At 39.9% G+C, this 17,536-nt stretch overlaps 1 protein-coding gene across 3 annotated transcripts; it reads left to right on the top strand.

Moving 5' to 3' along the window:
* Nucleotides 1-1,985: 1,985 nt before the first annotated feature.
* Nucleotides 1,986-14,300, top strand: LOC104113065 (protein unc-13 homolog). Of its 3 annotated transcripts, none has more exons than XM_009623149.4 (5): nt 1,986-3,011; nt 9,688-10,554; nt 11,050-11,505; nt 12,625-12,814; nt 12,894-14,300. In XM_009623149.4, exons 1-5 carry the CDS (start codon nt 2,490-2,492, stop codon nt 13,823-13,825), a joined length of 2,967 nt encoding a protein of 988 aa, XP_009621444.1. In that variant the 5' UTR covers nt 1,986-2,489; the 3' UTR covers nt 13,826-14,300. The 3 variants fall into 3 exon arrangements, with proteins under 3 accessions (XP_009621444.1, XP_009621445.1, XP_009621446.1); XM_009623150.4 differs by lacking the exon at nt 1,986-3,011 and adding an exon at nt 3,031-4,366; XM_009623151.4 differs by lacking the exon at nt 1,986-3,011 and adding an exon at nt 4,400-5,116.
* Nucleotides 14,301-17,536: the final 3,236 nt, after the last annotated feature.

Below are 17,536 nucleotides of genomic sequence, written 5' to 3'. Positions count from 1 at the left end.
GGTCTACAGTTAGGAAAATGTTTGAATAATGTGAATTCCCATTAGATTAGATTAATTACCTCTTTGGAGCCTACTAGAATTTCCAAAAACGTCAGTCACCAAGTCCATGGTGACGAACTAGTTTAAGTCCGTGCAGTAAGGCGAAGAAACTTTGGCATGATGTTCGATGTAGTGGATATGTGTCTTGGGGATGGGATCCCTCCAGTAGTGTCCGGGCCGTAATGCTCAATGGCTTCTTATATGCATGTCATGTGTAATGAGTTTTAAAGGCTTAGATTTTGTTTGTGTTTGTACTTCCTTTTTTCTATTTACTTTATTTATTAAACAAATATAATACTTAAAAATTACTAAAAAATAAGGATGACAGGATTTCCTTCCCCAACCCTAGGGGTGTCAAGTGGGCCGGTCCGGACCCTAAACGGATTAAGTGGGCCGGATCTCGGGCCAGTCCCCGAGCCTTAAATAAACGGGCTTAGCGGCCCCGGGCTAAACGACCTTTTGTAGGAACCGTTTCGATATCGGGCCCACGAACTCAGGGTCCCGGGCTAAACGGGCCGAGCACACGGGCTAAGTGGGCCCACCGGCTAAGTTGTGATTTAAAAAAAAAATTAAATAAAAATTAGAGACAAAAAGATTTTAAAAAAATATCTAAGGCAATGCCTTGTAAATTTATTATAGAATTGTGACCTAATTTTTTAATTTAAATTTAAAGACAAAAATATTGTAAAAAGATATTCAAAGCAATGCTTTGTAATTTTATTATAGTAATAAAAAATATGGCAATATCTTTCTTAGTCTTCCTCCCCCACTATGGAATGAGCACAACAATGTGCTAATACAACCATTGAGAAGAAAAAGGAACTAATCAAGATATTCCAAAAATACGAGTTACATAATACATACTAACTTTTGTTCATACAAGTTACATGCTATCTCTTACAAACTTCATAAATTGATTATCGTTGAAGACTTGAAGAATTCAATTCACCAACTTCATAAATTTTTCATATATTGTAACAACCTCAATATTTTTTGACTATTTTTTGGAATAAAGTAAGCAATAATAGCAAGTATAGAAGAAAATTAGAGAGAAATTGCGATAGATTGATATTGATTTTGTAAGAAAATGAAAGAATGAGGGGGATATTTATAGTTGAAAATAGGGAAAAAGTGTAATTATAAAAAGTTTGGGTTAAAACTAAGTTTGGAGGTGTTTAAATGACTATTTTTTTAAAGCCCAACATCTATTTTTTAAAATAGCCAAACGGCTAGTTTATTTTTCTAAAAAATATCCGTTTGGCCCGCCAAGGTCCCGGTCCCTTGACGGGCCAAACAGACCTGGTCCTAACGGTTTCTATGCAAGAACTGGCTCACAAAACCGGCCCAAGCCCACCTCTAACGGTCCTACCGGTCCCGGCCCACTTGGCACCCTTACCCAACCCCAACCCACGAAAACTTTGCTCTCTTCTTCTTCTTCAACCTTAGGATTTCCTTCACACACAGACATACCCAAACTCTCATTTCTTCTATTTTCTAGATTGCCAAGTTTTATTGGACATTCACTTAAAATTTAAGAAAATTCAACGGCACTGTGTGAAAGAAGACAAAGATGGAGAAAACGGTGTAGAATTTCCTGTCATTTTTATTTTTAAATTTTTAAAGTATTATATTTGTTTAAAAAAGTAAATATATAGAAAAAAAGAAGTACTAGTACAAACTAAATCTAAGCCTTTGAAACTCCATCAGCACACATGGTATGTATCTAAGAAGCCATGGAGCATTACTGGATAGTATACTACTGGAGGGGATCCCACCTGTGTTTTTGCAAGTTGCCTAAGGAGACGGCATATTTAGCTTGAAATAATCCGTTCTAGTTAGATGCCTACATTAATTGCAAATAGTCAAGATTTCAGAAACTACGATGACAAGTCCTAATTTAAATTTTGAATCTCTATTCTCATCAATAGTGAGTACCTTGTATAAGAGAGTAACATATTGTCCTATTTTCTTGTCATTTTCACACACGCACCCCCACTCCAATCTATACATGTGGGGAACCTTCGCCAAATGCCTATTCAAAATGGCTAAACCAACCTTTTGACCAAACGCGCTTGCATCTGCGCAATTACCAAATAGTAGGCAGTGGACAATTTTTCCTTCCAGAAAAGCTCAAGCTTCCTTCCTATCATCAAAACCCAACTTTTTCTTTACTCTCTCTCTCTCTCTCTCTCTTTGCCTTTATCCCCTCAATTTCATGCATGTCTATTGATTTGGAAAGCTAAGCAAATAACCCTATATATCTATTCCTTTCAAGTCAAGCAAGAATACAATTCATCCAAAAAAGCAACACAAAAAGAAGAAAAAGAGTTTTAAAAATCCTATCTGTTTATCTATTTTTATTCAGACTTACCTCATTTTGTTAAAAAAAAAACAATCATTTCGAGGAGTCTCAGAAATTTCACCTTTGATATCTCCTGTATTGATTCTTCATGGATATGGTGTCGTATGCTTACAGAGATGCAACGGCACAGAGACTATCAAGAACTAAGTACCATGAGAAAAGCACAACGAACAACTTACACCAAAAACCAAAAATTCCCTTTTTAACCTCTTCCTACTCCGACGATGAATTTCCCTACCCGTTTGGCGAATTGGATGTGGACTTGACGGAATCGGAGCTCCGGGAAACCGCGTACGAGATCCTCGTCGGAGCTTGCCGTAGCTCCACCTCCGGCAGGCCGTTGAAGTTTGTTTCCAGTTCTGAGAGATCGTCATCGTCGTCGATGATGTCATTGTCGCCGTCGTTTCAGAGGTCGGTGACGTCGACGGCGGCGAGTAAGGTGAAGAAGGCGCTTGGACTGAAGTCGAGGAAGAAGAATTCGGACTCAGTAGTGAGTGGGAATAAAAAGGGTTCTACGACTGTGGGTGAGTTGATGAGGGTCCAAATGAGGGTTTCGGAGACCACTGATTCTAGGGTCCGACGAGCCTTCTTAAGAGTAGCTGCTGGCCAGGTTTTTGTTCATCTTTTCTTTGCTGATAAAATTTTATTTGACACACTTTCCTTTGTATAGTATGTTTAGAAAAGAACGACACACTTCTTCATTTGGAAACAATTAACTTTACGCTTTCAGTATTACCCTTAATGAAACTTTTAATTAATTGAGCACTCTAGGACTTATGGTTCATCAAAGCCGGATGTGTGGTAGGCACACGATAGAATGCCGAGCCTAGTATTTAAGTGGAGAAAGGCAGATGAGGGGGCTCATTGTCCACGGAGTTCCAAAGCTGGAAACTTCTTGGTTACTTGTCCACGGAGTTCCAAAGCTGGAAACTTCTTGGTTACCAAAAAAGGAATAAAAGGATTAATTTGCAGCAACTGAACTGTCAAGTTACACAGAGTGATTTCAGATTTTAAGCAGGTCCTTGTTGATAGAACTGATGTTCTTTTCTCCATCATTTCTAGTATAATCACATGACGTCAAGATTTTTTTTTTTAATCACTAATACGTCCGTTTAAAATATGGCCAACAAGTTTATTGATGTCCTTCAGAAACCATGTTTTTGGTATCCTTGGTTATAAATGATAGGTTAAGAATAACAGAACGGATGATTCTTATGGGCAGTGCGATGAGTATGTGTAGCGTTTTAGCTACTATTGGAAAATAAAAAGCAGTAAAGAAAATGCAAGAAGATTCTAAAAAAAGGTTTTTCATCGACAAAAGATGGAAATTACACTGATTCCTAATATATTAGTACTAAATTCCTCCGGCTGTGACAAGTGTACTGATCCAATCATAAATCAACACCCTAGTACTATTTCCCAACGGATAAAAAGTTGGCAGGACACTGTCATTCTAAAGGGCTAGGCCATACTTTTTTAGGCAAGCATAATAGCTAAAAACCTAAGGGACTAAAATGATAATATGAAACTATTCTTATTTCTGGATTTGGGCCCAACTCCATCAGACCCTTCTCTTCATTTCTTCTTCATTCATTTCAAGCTGAGCGGATAGTCCGTTCCGCTACTTCCCGCTCCCCTTTGAGAATGTCGACAATCAAGGTCGAAATTCTGGGAATTGAGAAGTGAGGAAGGAATAATCCTCCCAAGTAGCATTCTCCGTAGCTAAGTTGGTCCATTGAACCAGCATTTGGGTCACCACCCGATTCTTATCATTCGCCGATCGAGAATTGCCGCGGGCTCGGCCAAAAGTTGACCATCTGGTTTTCTCAAGGGTGAATCTTTTGCTGGAAAAACATTTGGCCCAAGCTTCTTTTTCAGTTGGGACACCTTAAAGACCAGATGAATTCAGGATTCACTGGGAAGCTGGAGCTCATATGCCACTGGACTAATCTTCTTGACTACTCGGTAAGGTATATAGAATTTAGAGGCTAATTTTAGATTCTTCCTTAATGCAACTGACGTTTGCCTGTAGGGCTGTAGTTTGATGAAAACCATATCCCCTACCTCATAAACGCTCACTCCTTTTACTATCTGCATATTGTTTCATTCGAAGCTGAGCCTTGACCAGATTCTCCTTCTATTGCTTGTTCACCATTTGTCTTTTCTTTAGCATTTGATTAACTGCTCCCACTTAGATTGTGTGGCTGAGGAGGTTCGTATCCATAGAGAGCCTGAAATGGGGTCATACCTATTGCCGATTGAAAATTGGAATTATACCAAAATTCTATTGGGGAGAGCTATTTGTTCCATCCTTTGGCTTTTGGCCTGTCACACGCCTTAGATAGGACTCAAGGCATCTGTTTAATCTCTCTGTTTGCCCATCCGTTTAGGGGTGATATGCTGAACTTAATTTGAGCTGTACCTGCATGCTTTTAAAAAGCTCTTGCCAAAAGAGACTTACAAAAATGGGATCTTTGTCCGACTCGATAGAGCAGGGCATTCCATGTAGTTTGCACACAAAATCTAGGAAGGCTTGAGCTAGTTGAGTAGCATTGTAAGGATGAGACAAAGCTATGAAGTGAGCCTACTTAATACATCAGTCTACCGCCAACAAAGTAACATCTTTTCCATGCGACTTTGGTAGACCCTCAATGATGTCCATGGATATGTGCTCCCAAGCCCTTCCGGAATTGGTAATGGTTGCAACAAGCCGGGGTAAGCCACACTTTCATCTTTGTTTCTTTGACAAATTTCGCATTCTTGTACAATGGTCTTCACATCCTTAATCATATTTGGCCAATAAAAAATGGATTTTAACTTTTGATATGTTGCGTGTATACCTGAATGTCCTCCCCAAGTTGATGAATGCATGTTGTGAACCAGTTTGTTCCTGAGGTTCTTCTGATTTCCAATCCAAACCTTCCCTTGAAATCTTAGCAATCCCAACTGGAATGTGACTTCAGGTACTGCTTTTGGATTTATAGATAGCTTGGTGATTAGTTCCTGGCCTCACTATCTTCTTCCCTGGACTTCCTAGGCCCATTTGGGCTGGGTCACACTGAGACTCAAACATTCTAAGTCTGATTGAACCACTTTGGTTCCTCCCCCTTCGAGACAATGCATTAGCTATAATGTTTCTTTCCCTTTCCTATAATGTATTTCATAACTTAATCCCATCAATTTCGTTACCCATTGTGTTGTAATGATGTAGTGATGCGTTGGTCTCTTAGGAATTTTAGACTCAAATGGTTTATCTGGATCACAAAGTGATTGGGCGGGAGGTATAGTCTCTATCTAAGTTGCTCGGACACGGGTGCGAGTGTCCGACACGTGTCGAATCCTGAGGTCGGATCCTTCCAAATGTAAATTCTAAGATTCGGGGATATGGATTCTAGTACGGATAGGGGTGCGAGGATTATGCTAAAAATAATTTAAAAAAATAAAAAAAATAAAAAAAATAAAAAATCTCTAAATTATAAGAAATTTTGTAGATACTTACGTATAACAGTATAACTTGTAAAGCATGGATTTATTTTTATTCTAAAGTTGTAGATAAATAAAGAATTGATTTTCTGGATACGGTATGCTCTTTCCTTCAGATTTACCCTAGTTTTGGTTCTTATTTCGGGAATCAACTTGTATCTCGTCTCGAATTTTTCCGTCCGTCGTGGTCAAAGTACCCAGAATTGTTTGACCAGATCCGGTACGAATCTCATACTCACATCCATACTAGTGGCGTGTCGACACAGGTGCGGTACCTAAACCGCCATGTCTGAGCAACTTAGGTCTTCATTTCTCAACGGCCAGAAGAAGAGCTATGAGCTCTTTGTCATATGCTGACAGGCCCAAGTGCTTTGGGCTCAAGGCTTGGCTCAAAAAAGCAATGAGCCTATTGTGCTAAGAAAGCACTGCCCCTACGCCTAGTCCACTGGCGTCGACTTCAACAACAAATAGCTCCGTAAAATCTGGTAGAGCTAATACCGATGCTTGAGTCATGGCCATCTTCAAAGCTTCAAAAGCCTTAGTAGCAGCGCCGTTCCACACGAAACCACCCTTTTTTAATAAGACTGTTAAGGGCTTGCTAATCACAGTGTAATTTTTAATGAGTTGGTAATAACCTGTTAAACCAGGGAACCCTCGTAGACCCTTAATTGCAAACAGGTTTAGGCCACTTTGAACGCTTAGCAAACAGCTGATGCTCAGTTAACAACTTAAACACCATGCTATGTGTTCCATATGTTCTCCTAATGAAACACTGTAGACCAAGATATGGTCAAAAAAAGACCAAAACAAACTTTCTTAAATATGGTGGGCCAAAATGTGGTACATTAGGGCCTGAAAGGTAGTTGGTGCCTTTGTAAGACCAAACGGCATACCAGTGTACTTCCACTGCCTATGATGCGTCTTAAAAGCTGTTTTGTGTTCATGACCCGCCTTCATCCTTATTTGATGATACCCCGATCATAGGTTCAATTTAGAATAAATTTGAGCTCAATTTAGCTCATCAAGCAAGTCTTCCACCACGAGAATCGGGTACTTGTTTTTAATTGTGGTATTAGTGAGCCTCCTATAGTTAACACACATCCTCTAAGATGAATCTTTTTTAACGGGGATAACTGGAGATGCAAATGGGGATGTAGTTACCGTCCCTGCTTCCAGCATTTCACGGATACTCTTTTCTATTATGTCTTTCTGCTCGTGTGAATACCTATAGGGTCTTTGATTAATAGATTTAGAACCTGGCAATAACTCAATTGCATGATCACATGATCTCTCGGGGTAAAGTGGTTGGTTCACTAAACACCAAATTAAACTCCTTCAAGATTTTTTCCACCCGGGCTGGAATTTGTTCACTGTTGGCCCCTACTGATTCCAGTTGACAAGTTTGGGCCACCCAATTACATTCTCCTTGACGTAATAAACCTGCAATCAGCTTGGTATCGTTATGACCCAATCCAATTGAATCATGATAACTAACCAAGGTTACCATTCTTGTGCCTCTCATGAATGTGACACTATGGGGCCTGATATGCAAGAATAGGTGCCATCAAGTCAATCCAATCCATGCCGAGCAACAAATCACATCCACCAACCTTCATCACACGAAATTCAAATTCGAAACCCTCTCCTTGCATCTGCCATCCAACCTCACGGCATATGGCACTGGTAACCTAGACTTCTCCATTGGCAACCCGCACTCTCATAGGTCTGACCAATTTTTGCACATCCAATTGTAACAAAGCTGCTAATTGTGGATCAATAAAACTGTGGATGGCTCCACAATTGGTTCACTTTTCAAAAGCCCCGCAATTTTAATGGTATGGGCTTCTGTATGGGCCATCCAACACACTAATCGCCGCTTACTCCTCTTTCCCGTTATTTTCAAGTTTGCTCAGACTCATCTTTAACTCCTGAACTTTACCCTTTCTCTACTGTAGTCTCACCCTCACTGCCTTCCAATGTGTTAAGCGCCTTGGTTTTGCATTTATGCCCCGTAGCCCATTTTTCATGACAGCTATAACATAGCTTTTTATCTCTTAGGGTTTCCAAAGAGGGTGTCTTATTCAGGTTTAATGGACTTCGGGCCACATATGGTGTAATAGCTTTGATGTTTTGGTTGGCTTTTGGGCTTGGGGGAAAAGTAATCCTGAGTTGGGTAGTGGAAATTCTTGGGCCTTGGACGGTTTTATAAATGGCTGATAGTGTATTCTCATGGAGTTTAGCCACCTCCATAGCGTCTGTCAATGTGGATTAGAAGCTCGAACCATGGATTGTAATCCACCCACAAAAGAATAAACAAAGTATGCTTCATTTAATGAGGGATTAATCAGTAAAAACAAAGTTCTTCAAACATGTTAAAATAACTTTCCACATCAGGCCACTGTTGCAGCCTATTTAAATCAATGACAATATCCATGGGCCTTATATTGCCATACCTACGACATACGTCCAAACAAAAAGTCTCCCAAGCAATTGCTCCATCATATAAACATCAAACCAGGTGTCCATTTTCTCCTTGATGTGCATAGCGACATAACTCATCTTTTCGTCTGCTGATACTTGATAAAGCTCACAAAAAAAAAAAAAAAAAATTCGCACGTTCCGATCCAACCCCTTGGGTTTTTACAGTCAAGCTCAGGGAAAGATAACTTGACTTTTGGGCCTCTAAACTGCTGGTTTGTGTTTATTGGGGTAAGGGAGTTTGTCTGAATATTGGGTTGAATACTAGGTTGTGTAGTGAGTTCGTAAGTTGGTAAGTTGAACATTGCGCTGGGCACTGGACTGCACAAAAGAACTATTCAGAATAGCTTGGTATGCAAGGGGTGGAAAGAAAATTTGAGGTGTGGTGTTATGTGAAGTGACAGGAGATGAAACTTGGCTATAATTACCTCTCACCGGATAGTCTAACGGATAGTCTAATCCGCCACAGTATGCTGAGCTAGTTAAATCTAGTAGCTAGATGTCACGACCCTAGGCCATGACACGTATTTTCTGCTTTTGGCCTAGGTCCGCACCGATTTGTCTTCCAGGTTACGCCCCTCGAGCCCTAAAAGCGCGCGTACAATGTGAACTCGTGTCATGCCTTATAAAGCTCTTCACTTCCTCTTCCATTCCAATGTGGGATTCGCCTAAGGTGACATGTGCACCCCTTCTTTAGAAATTTGCCAACTTAGAAGCCTGCCAGTCCTGCTTGATCCGCCCTCATCAGTCCGCCCTTCGTTATGGGCATCACATTCCCCCCTCCCCCCTTTCCCCTTCCCCCGAGGACTCAACGTCCTCGCTAATGTTTGCCTCACCATCGTATTGAGGGAGATTCGGCTTTGATGCCGTATTTGTCACGACCCAAGCACATGACACGTATTGTTCGCTTTGGGCCTAGGCCCACACGGATTTGTCTTTTGGGCTACGCTACCTCGAGCCCCAAAAGCGCGTGTACCATGTGAACTTGTGTCATGACTTATAAAGCTCTTCTCTTCCTCTCCCATTTCGATGTGGGATTCGCCTATGGTGGCACCCCTTCTTCAGAAGCTTGCCAACCTAGAAACCTGACAGTCCTGCTTGACCCGTCCTCCGTCATGGGCATCACACTAGATGGGCCTCACCTTCATTACTTGATGGTCTTGTTTATCTGAAGTGGGAAATTCATTGACATGGATTGGTTGGAAAATGGGATTCATTTAAAATGTGTTGCTAAATGAGTTTGATACACATTTATAGATAAAAATAGTACTGGAATGTTCTTTAAACTGCACCTTAATGGTTAGATTGTTTCTTGTACATTCCAGCTTGGAAGGCGTCTTGAGTCAATGGTTCTACCACTGGAGCTCTTGCAGCAGTTCAAAACCTCAGATTTTCCAAATCCGCAGGAATATGAAGTATGGCAGAGGAGAAACTTGAAACTACTTGAGGCTGGACTTGTCTTGCATCCGTACTTGCCTCTGGATGAGATAGACACACGTCCTAGACAGCTTCAGCATATTATACATGGGGCTTTGGTAAAACCCATGGATACGGGGAAGCACAGTGAATCAATGCAACTACTCAGGAATCTTGCGACATCCCTCGCCTGCAGATCATTTGATGGGTCGAGTCCCGAGATATGCCATTGGGCAGATGGCACTCCATTGAATATCCGATTCTACCAAATATTGCTTGAAGCTTGTTTTGATGTGAACGATCAGACCTCTGTTATTGAAGAAGTTGATGAGGTCTTAGAAATCATAAAGAAGACTTGGGTAATACTTGATATAGACCAGATGTTCCATAATATTTGCTTTTCATGGGTTTTATTTCATCGATATGTTTCAACCAGCCAAGTTGAAAAAGACCTGCTATTTGCCGCTGATAATCTGTTATCGGAGGTAGCAAATGATGCCAAGGCAGTAAAACAGCCAAGTTGCTCTCAGACCTTGAGTTCTCTGCTTGGCTTGATCCTAGGTTGGGCTGAGAAAAGGCTGCTTGCATATCATGACAGCTTTTACAGGGACAATGTTGATATCATGCAAAGTCTTCTCTCTATGGGTTTATCAGCTACCAAAATTTTGGTCGAACACAATTCGCGCAACTATCAGAAGAAGAAGAAAGAGGTTGATGTTGAATTTAGCAGCGTTGATACTTACATCAGGGCTTCGATGCTCAGCGCCTTTTCTCAGGCAAGTTGGTCTTTGCGGTTTAGTTAACCTCACCATGTAGTACAAACATCATATCGAGAACTCCAATTTGCATTATTAATTTAAGGGGGTTTCAGTGTTTTCCTGCCCTCTTTCTCAGGAATCTAGAATGACGTCGTTGGTACTTTACCTATATTTCTCATCTCAGATACCCCCTGACTTGAAGCGAGAGTTTTTTCCGCTCTCACAGAAAGTACTTCCTGGTAGTGTAGAGCTTCATAAGGATACTGATAATCTATATTTTTGTGCTGTATGTATTTCGCTCTCCTTCTCACAGATTGCAAATTAAAACTGTCTTCTGTCCCCTGAATTGCATTTGAATCTTTCTAGCTTTAGTTTTTTCCTGGCATTTTCGAACTTTTCCCATTTATTTCTGGAGTTTATTTAATCCTTCTAACTTTCATGATTTGGTCTAAGTTAATTCTTGCTCCATTGATGGAAAAAGTGACTAACTCTGCCTACTATGCCTAAAGACAGGAAAAGGAGAGGTTGATATCAAGCAGAAAGTCCTCTAAGAAACAGCAGAATTCACTTCCCAACCTTTCCATCCTGGCCCAAAATGTTACTGATCTGGCTTTCAATGAAAAGGAAATATATAGTGCTGTTCTGAAGAGATGGCACCCTATTGCAACTGGTGTAGCTGTTGCTACACTTCATGCTTGCTATGGAAGTGAGCTGAAGAAATTTGTTTCGGGGATAAGTGAGTTGACTCCAGATGCCCTACAGGTGCTGATAGCAGCTGATAAGCTGGAGAAAGATCTTGTACAGATGGCTGTTGCGGATGCTGTTGACAGTGAAGATGGAGGAAAGTCATTGATTAAAGAGATGACTCCTTATGAAGCTGAAGCTGTGATAGCAAACCTGGTGAAATCATGGATAAGGACTAGAATAGACAGACTTAAAGAATGGGTCAACAGGAATCTGCAACAAGAGGTATGTCTCCTTCTCCTGTTGTTTCTTTATTTTAGTGTTCAGTTTCTGTTCTTGTACTAATGTCTGGTGCCATGGACCATCACCATTGTGCTCAACACTGTCATCATATTCGGCATTAAGAAGCTGGAGGATTTGGGATTACCGTGTTGAAAATATTTCTTTCAGATTGTGAAATTCTTTTCCTGTAATTCCCTAATGTTTTGACACTACCCCTTAAGTGATAGCACAAAACGGAAGAGCGCGAGCCCGTTTCACTCAACAAAAGTATAGCATTTAACTGTCAAGTCTACCCAGTATTATACACCTATTCTGTAATTTGTGTCTTATCTGCTAGTCTAAGATTTTCCTTCACTCAACTGGTATGCCTGGAAGCTGCCTCTCAATCCAAAAGGGAGAAAATTAATGGGATCTGTGTTCATCTTTGTTTTTGGCTCTCATTGTCTCACCTTCCCCCACCCTGTGTCTGCATTTGTACCTAGAGAAAGAAAGGACAATAGAAGAGAGAGAGAGAGAGAGAGAGAGAGAGAGAGAGAGAGAGAGAGAGAGAGAGAGAGAGAGAGAGAGAGAGAGAGAGAGAGAGCAAGTCCCAATTTAACTATTCTACTGGCACCGATTAGCGAATATTTTTGTAAGACCTCTTCATGGTATTGTTAATTAGAGAGGTTAAAAGTGTGATACCTCTTTTGTCGAACAACACTTGTTACTCACACAAACTCTTTTTTGAGCTTGAAATGTGTGGAGATGATAGTGCTGTTGCTTCCTTCATATGTTGACTTCTTTAATGATGTATGACCTAAATCTTTACATTGACTACTTGAATCATCTGAAATTAAAGGGCAGCCGGTGCACAAGGCATCCTGCATTCAAGCAGGGTCCGAGGAACGCGAGATGCCTTGTGCATCGGGCTGCCCTTTATTTCAGATGATTCAAGTAGTCAATGCAAAGATTTAGGTCAGACATCATTAAAAGAAGTCAAACGCATAAAGGAAGCAACATCACCTGAAATTGGAAGAGGAAAATGGATATGGTCTGCCCGTGCTGGTTGGTCATGCTGTATACAAACCTTAAACACACAGCTAAGTAGTACAACATCACCTGACCTTTTGCCTCCTTTTGTAGGTCTGGAACCCTCATGCAAATAAAGAGCGATTTGCTCCCTCTGGAGTGGAGGTCCTACGCAGCATAGATGAGACTTTCGAAGCATTCTTTTTGTTACCAATACCTATGCATCCAGCTTTGCTTCTAGAGTTAATGAATGGCCTTGATGGATGCCTTCAGAACTACATATTGAAGGCTATATATGGCTGTGGTAAATATTAATTTGGCTGCAAAGTATAAAATGGTGTAACAGTTACGTTATAGACCATTAATTTCTGGTGTGGTTGCAGGATCTCGAAGTACCTTTGTTCCAACTATGCCTGCTTTGACTAGATGCTCAGCTGGGTCAAAGTTTAGTGTGTTCAGGAAGAAAGAGAGGCCTCCTATGGTTTTGCATAAGAAATCTCATAGTGGGACCACTGATGGAGATGATTCTTTCAGTATACCTCAGTTGTGTGTCCGTATTAATACTTTGCACTGCATACGAAAAGAATTGGATGTGCTAGAGAAAAGGACAATTTCCCAACTGAGGGATAATTTACGTGTTCATGATGATAATCTTGTTAATGTGCTGGGCAAAGGTTTTGAGCTGTCAGCAGCTGCTTGTCTGGAAGGGATCCAGCAGCTTTCTGAGGCAATTGCATATAAAGTCATCTTCCATGAGTTGAGTCATGTCTTCTGGGATTACCTTTATGTAGGGGATGTTTCATCATCCTGTATTGAACCTTTCCTACAGGAGCTGGAGAAAAACCTTGAGATCATATCAGCAACAGTTCATGACAGGGTCCGGACACGTGTAATCACTAAAGTAATGAAAGCCTCTTTTGATGGATTCCTGTTTGTTTTGCTGGCCGGAGGACCTTCTCGTTCTTTTTTATTGGCTGATGCTGCAATTATTGATGAAGATTTGAAGTTCCTAATGGATCTATTCTGGTCGGATGGGGATGGATTGCCAGCTGACCTTATAGACAAGTTTTCAACTACTTTGAAAGGCATTCTTCCTCTTTTCCACACTGATACTGCTATTCTAATTGAGCAATTTGAGCATGCAGTTCAAGATAATTTTGCCCCTTCAGCTAAATCCAGACTTCCCTTGCCTCCTACATCAGGTAACTGGAGTCCAACCGAGTCCAGCACCATTATGCGCGTTCTGTGTTATCGAAATGATAAAATGGCAACTAAGTTTCTAAAGAGGAACTACAACTTCCCAAAGAAACTGTAACCATTCACATGGTTGGAAAATGAGTGAGGTGATGTTAGCTAACTGTAACACTGGATCTTGGATTAGGTTGTTCATATTAGGCAGCTGCGTGATTATTTTGTACAGAATACTTGTGATTTATTGAAGGCATATGACTTGATTGTGAGTAAGTTAACAGAGGAAAACGTCAGTTTGTAAAGTGAGATCTTGAGGACTACTGTCAAGGGAGTGAAAGCATATCGTGTATATGTGAAGAAGTGCTACAAAGTTTATCTTATAGACGACTACATTACCAGCTGAATGGATGTCATTCTTGTTCCAAACCTTCTATGTACCTTTCCAAATGTTCTTTCTCCCTGATAGGTAAAATCCTAATGCTTTTTGGATATGTAGCTGTATTTTCTTTGTTTTGTGTTTTATTATGTATTCCGAAAAGAAAGGTTTCTTGAGCTTTTTCCTATGGAAGTTGAGAGAGAGAGTTTGGTTTTGTTCCTGAGATATGCTTAACTGCTTGAAGTGGGTGGTTTGTTTAACCATATATGTTTTTTACTTGAAAACTTACATTGCCAAAATGACACTCCCAATTTTAGTATGGCGAACTATGCTCGACAATGCGGCAAAAGTTTTTGGAAGTTCCTGCAAGTGGTTCTCTCTTTTGCATTCCACTTAAGATTCCGCTAGACGAACCAAAAATGTGACTTGATCTACACTTGATGTTAATATATTTCAGAGTTCCACTAGACCATAGCTGCTGGGAACAAAAGATGTGACTTGATCAACAGTGCATGTTGCTTCCAGATTCTATGCAACTCATGTAAAATTAGACTCTGGATCCTTATTTTGCATTTTTAGACATGATACATCATAGTTCATATCGCCTGGCATCATTAAACACGTTGTCTTGTGATATATGGGATTTATTTGTTAATAATCATATCATGCTTACACTTAATACTTGATTGATTATTATAAGCAGCGGAACCAATCTTAATACCAAAATCACATGTAATCTAGACAACTAGATAATAAAGTTTTACAGGTTAAACATAACTTTTCAGTTATGTGAGCCTTCAGTTCCACATCGTCTTATTGGAATCTCCCCCACCCACATGATCATGATCCCCGAACGTTTCACGATTTTCTACCGTGTTACCCAAAAAATATTCGGAAATAAAAATTTCGTGTGAGCGAAATTCTCTAGGAAAAAGAGGCACAAAATTTGGCCACCCTCTCTGTCCTCCCTCTAGGTAGAAAACTGATCACATCCAATTCACACCCAATTAAGGAATATGAAACGGTCGTTACAATAATAAAACCCAACGCGAGGCGGGGTTGAATCCACATGGAGTTTGAAGTGGTGTTGAGGTAAACACTCAAGAGAGAAACTCGGAATAACTAAATTTATCTTCCAAACAAAAGTGGGTAACTGTTATCTAAATAACTGCTAAGAGATTTAACTAACTAGTGAGCAAATAATGGTTGAAATGTTTCAAATGTTTTTATCAAATAAGCAAAAGCCTAGGGTTGTAACCTTAACCTAGGTATAAATCTAATGGGTAAAGTAAATCTATGCTTGCTTGGTAGATCGGGGTTTGTTATGACTCTCAATACTCAAGTACCCACTCAATACCTCTCGGTTAAAGAGTGATTATCCCCAAATTGGCTTTCTCAAGACCAAATAAGTAGCAATCAAAACATTGAATATGAGTCCAGTTGGATTATCCCTATCTCTAGTTCAAATCCTTTAATCAAACTAATCAAAACTTCAACTACTTCAATTTCTTGTTAGCCAAGTTTTCCTAAACTAAGTTCCTCTTTCTCAAGGAAGAACTAAGTCAAATAGACATGAATTAATATCTGCAACCATTAATTCTAAGTATAAAGCATAAACAAGGCTGAATAACATCCACCCAATCAATAGCAAGCACTAATATTAAACACCCACTAGAGTTGATCGCAACCCTAGATAAAATCTTGCTACTCATAATAATTGACATAGAAAAATAAAAAGAAGTAATTGAAGACATAAAACAAGAATTAAAGTGAAAAATAAATGGGTCTTCTCTAATTGTTGCTCCAAGTTGCCCAAAATAGCTAAATATAACCGATAGCTGCTGCTATAGTACAAAAATTGACCTAAAAAAGTGTTCCTAGTCTATTTACAGTGTTCTGAAATTCTTTGACAAAAATACCCTTCAGAGGGTTCTGCGGCCGCGCATAAGCTTCTGTGGCCGCACAATTTTGTTGTGGACCGCACGTTGAGGAGGCTTCAGACTTGTCTATTGCAACCTCTCTGATCTTTCAGTCTTCAGCAATGCGAATCTCAAGTGCGACCGTAGGTTTTGGCTTGCGGACCGCATTTCTGCATGATATCCCTGAAGCTTCAGTTTCTCTGCGGCTGCATATCATTTTCTGCGGACCTCACTGTTCTTTGCACTTCTCCTCTTGATTGTTCTGAGTTGGAATATCTCCTCTTTAAGTTAGATTTTGTTGTTGAGCTTACATTCTCCAGCACACCTGCAATTCACATATTTTTATTAGATTCGAAAACAAAAACCACTTCTTTCGGACTAAAAACTAAAGCAACAAGGTACTAATAAGTGGTTATAATCCACACTTATCAACTCCCCAAAACTTAAGTCTTTGCTTATTCTCAAGCAACTAGATTAGTTCCTTCCTTCCCTCAATGAAAGTTCATTTCAAAGAGTTACTTATAAGTCATTTATACTCAGTTGGTACTAACAATTAGCCACAATACTCATGCATTCTAAACAAGGTGTCAAAATTTTAAAAATGTGCAACTTGCATGTAACTCTAGTGTGACATTTGAGCTTCACGAATTGACTTCATTCATCAAGGACTCTTGTTCTTTCATGTAAATCATGGTGGACTCCAAACCTTTCCTCTTCTACCTTCCATTTGCCATGCTCACTTCAAGATTTCACACTCAATTTCTAGAGCAATAAATGTTTCACTCTTCTCTTACAAAGGAATGTCACAAGTAAAGCTTCAAGTAGCATAGGCTACCTTCCATTTGCCACGCTCACTTCAAGATTTCACACTCAATTTCTAGAGCAATAAATGTTTCACTCTTCTCTTACAAAGGAATGTCACAAGTAAAGCTTCAAGTATCATAGGCTTGCCCCTCATGTAAATCTCCACTAATAATAGGACTTCTTTCGGGTTGTAATGAAGGCTTTTGGATCGGGGTAGGATACCATATGGGATGTAAGAGGTTATACCCTTCTTTAAGCACTTCACATCACATTTCTTGGCTCACACTTGCCAAACCCTCTTAGAGGCATTTCTTTTTCTTGGGGGCTAGATGGACTTGCCATCACTCTTTATTAACCATTTCAATCTTTCTCTCTCTTGATGTTTATACTAGAGGTGCTTGCCTCATTCAATTTCATCAATCTCCCTTTTTGTTCTCTTTTTTGTGTTTCTTTTTGTTCTTTCTTTTCTTGCTTTCTCTTTCATGAAGATCATTTCTTTTCTCTCTTTTCAATGCCTTAATACCTATTTTAGATTCCTCAACTTCTCCTCAAACTTAGGCTTTGAGCCACTTACTACATATAAGTGCTTAGGAAGGTTCAAGTGCGAAGAGAGGATTATGTTCAAAATGGGTAGAGGCTTATATCATGATTAACAACAGAGAAAGGCTAAAGACTCAAAGAGGTTGACTAGGGATAACGATCATATGATGGGAATAGAAAGCTCAAACGGTCCAAG

This window comes from Nicotiana tomentosiformis, chromosome 5 (assembly GCF_000390325.3).
Source record: "Nicotiana tomentosiformis chromosome 5, ASM39032v3, whole genome shotgun sequence".
Classification (NCBI taxonomy): Eukaryota; Viridiplantae; Streptophyta; class Magnoliopsida; order Solanales; family Solanaceae; genus Nicotiana; species Nicotiana tomentosiformis.
Note: the sequence above shows the minus strand (reverse complement) of the source record. Positions and strands in the feature narration are given on the sequence as shown.

What these genes read in the sequence shown, in the direction of transcription:
- LOC104113065 (XM_009623149.4), top strand. Translation starts at nt 2,490, where the DNA reads ATGGATATGGTGTCGTATGCTTACAGAGATGCAACGGCACAGAGACTA. An exon ending in ACAGGAATCTGCAACAAGAG is followed by an intron (nt 11,506 to 12,624) that starts GTATGTCTCCTT and finishes CTCCTTTTGTAG; the next exon opens with GTCTGGAACCCTCATGCAAA. An exon ending in GAAGGCTATATATGGCTGTG is followed by an intron (nt 12,815 to 12,893) that starts GTAAATATTAAT and finishes GTGTGGTTGCAG; the next exon opens with GATCTCGAAGTACCTTTGTT.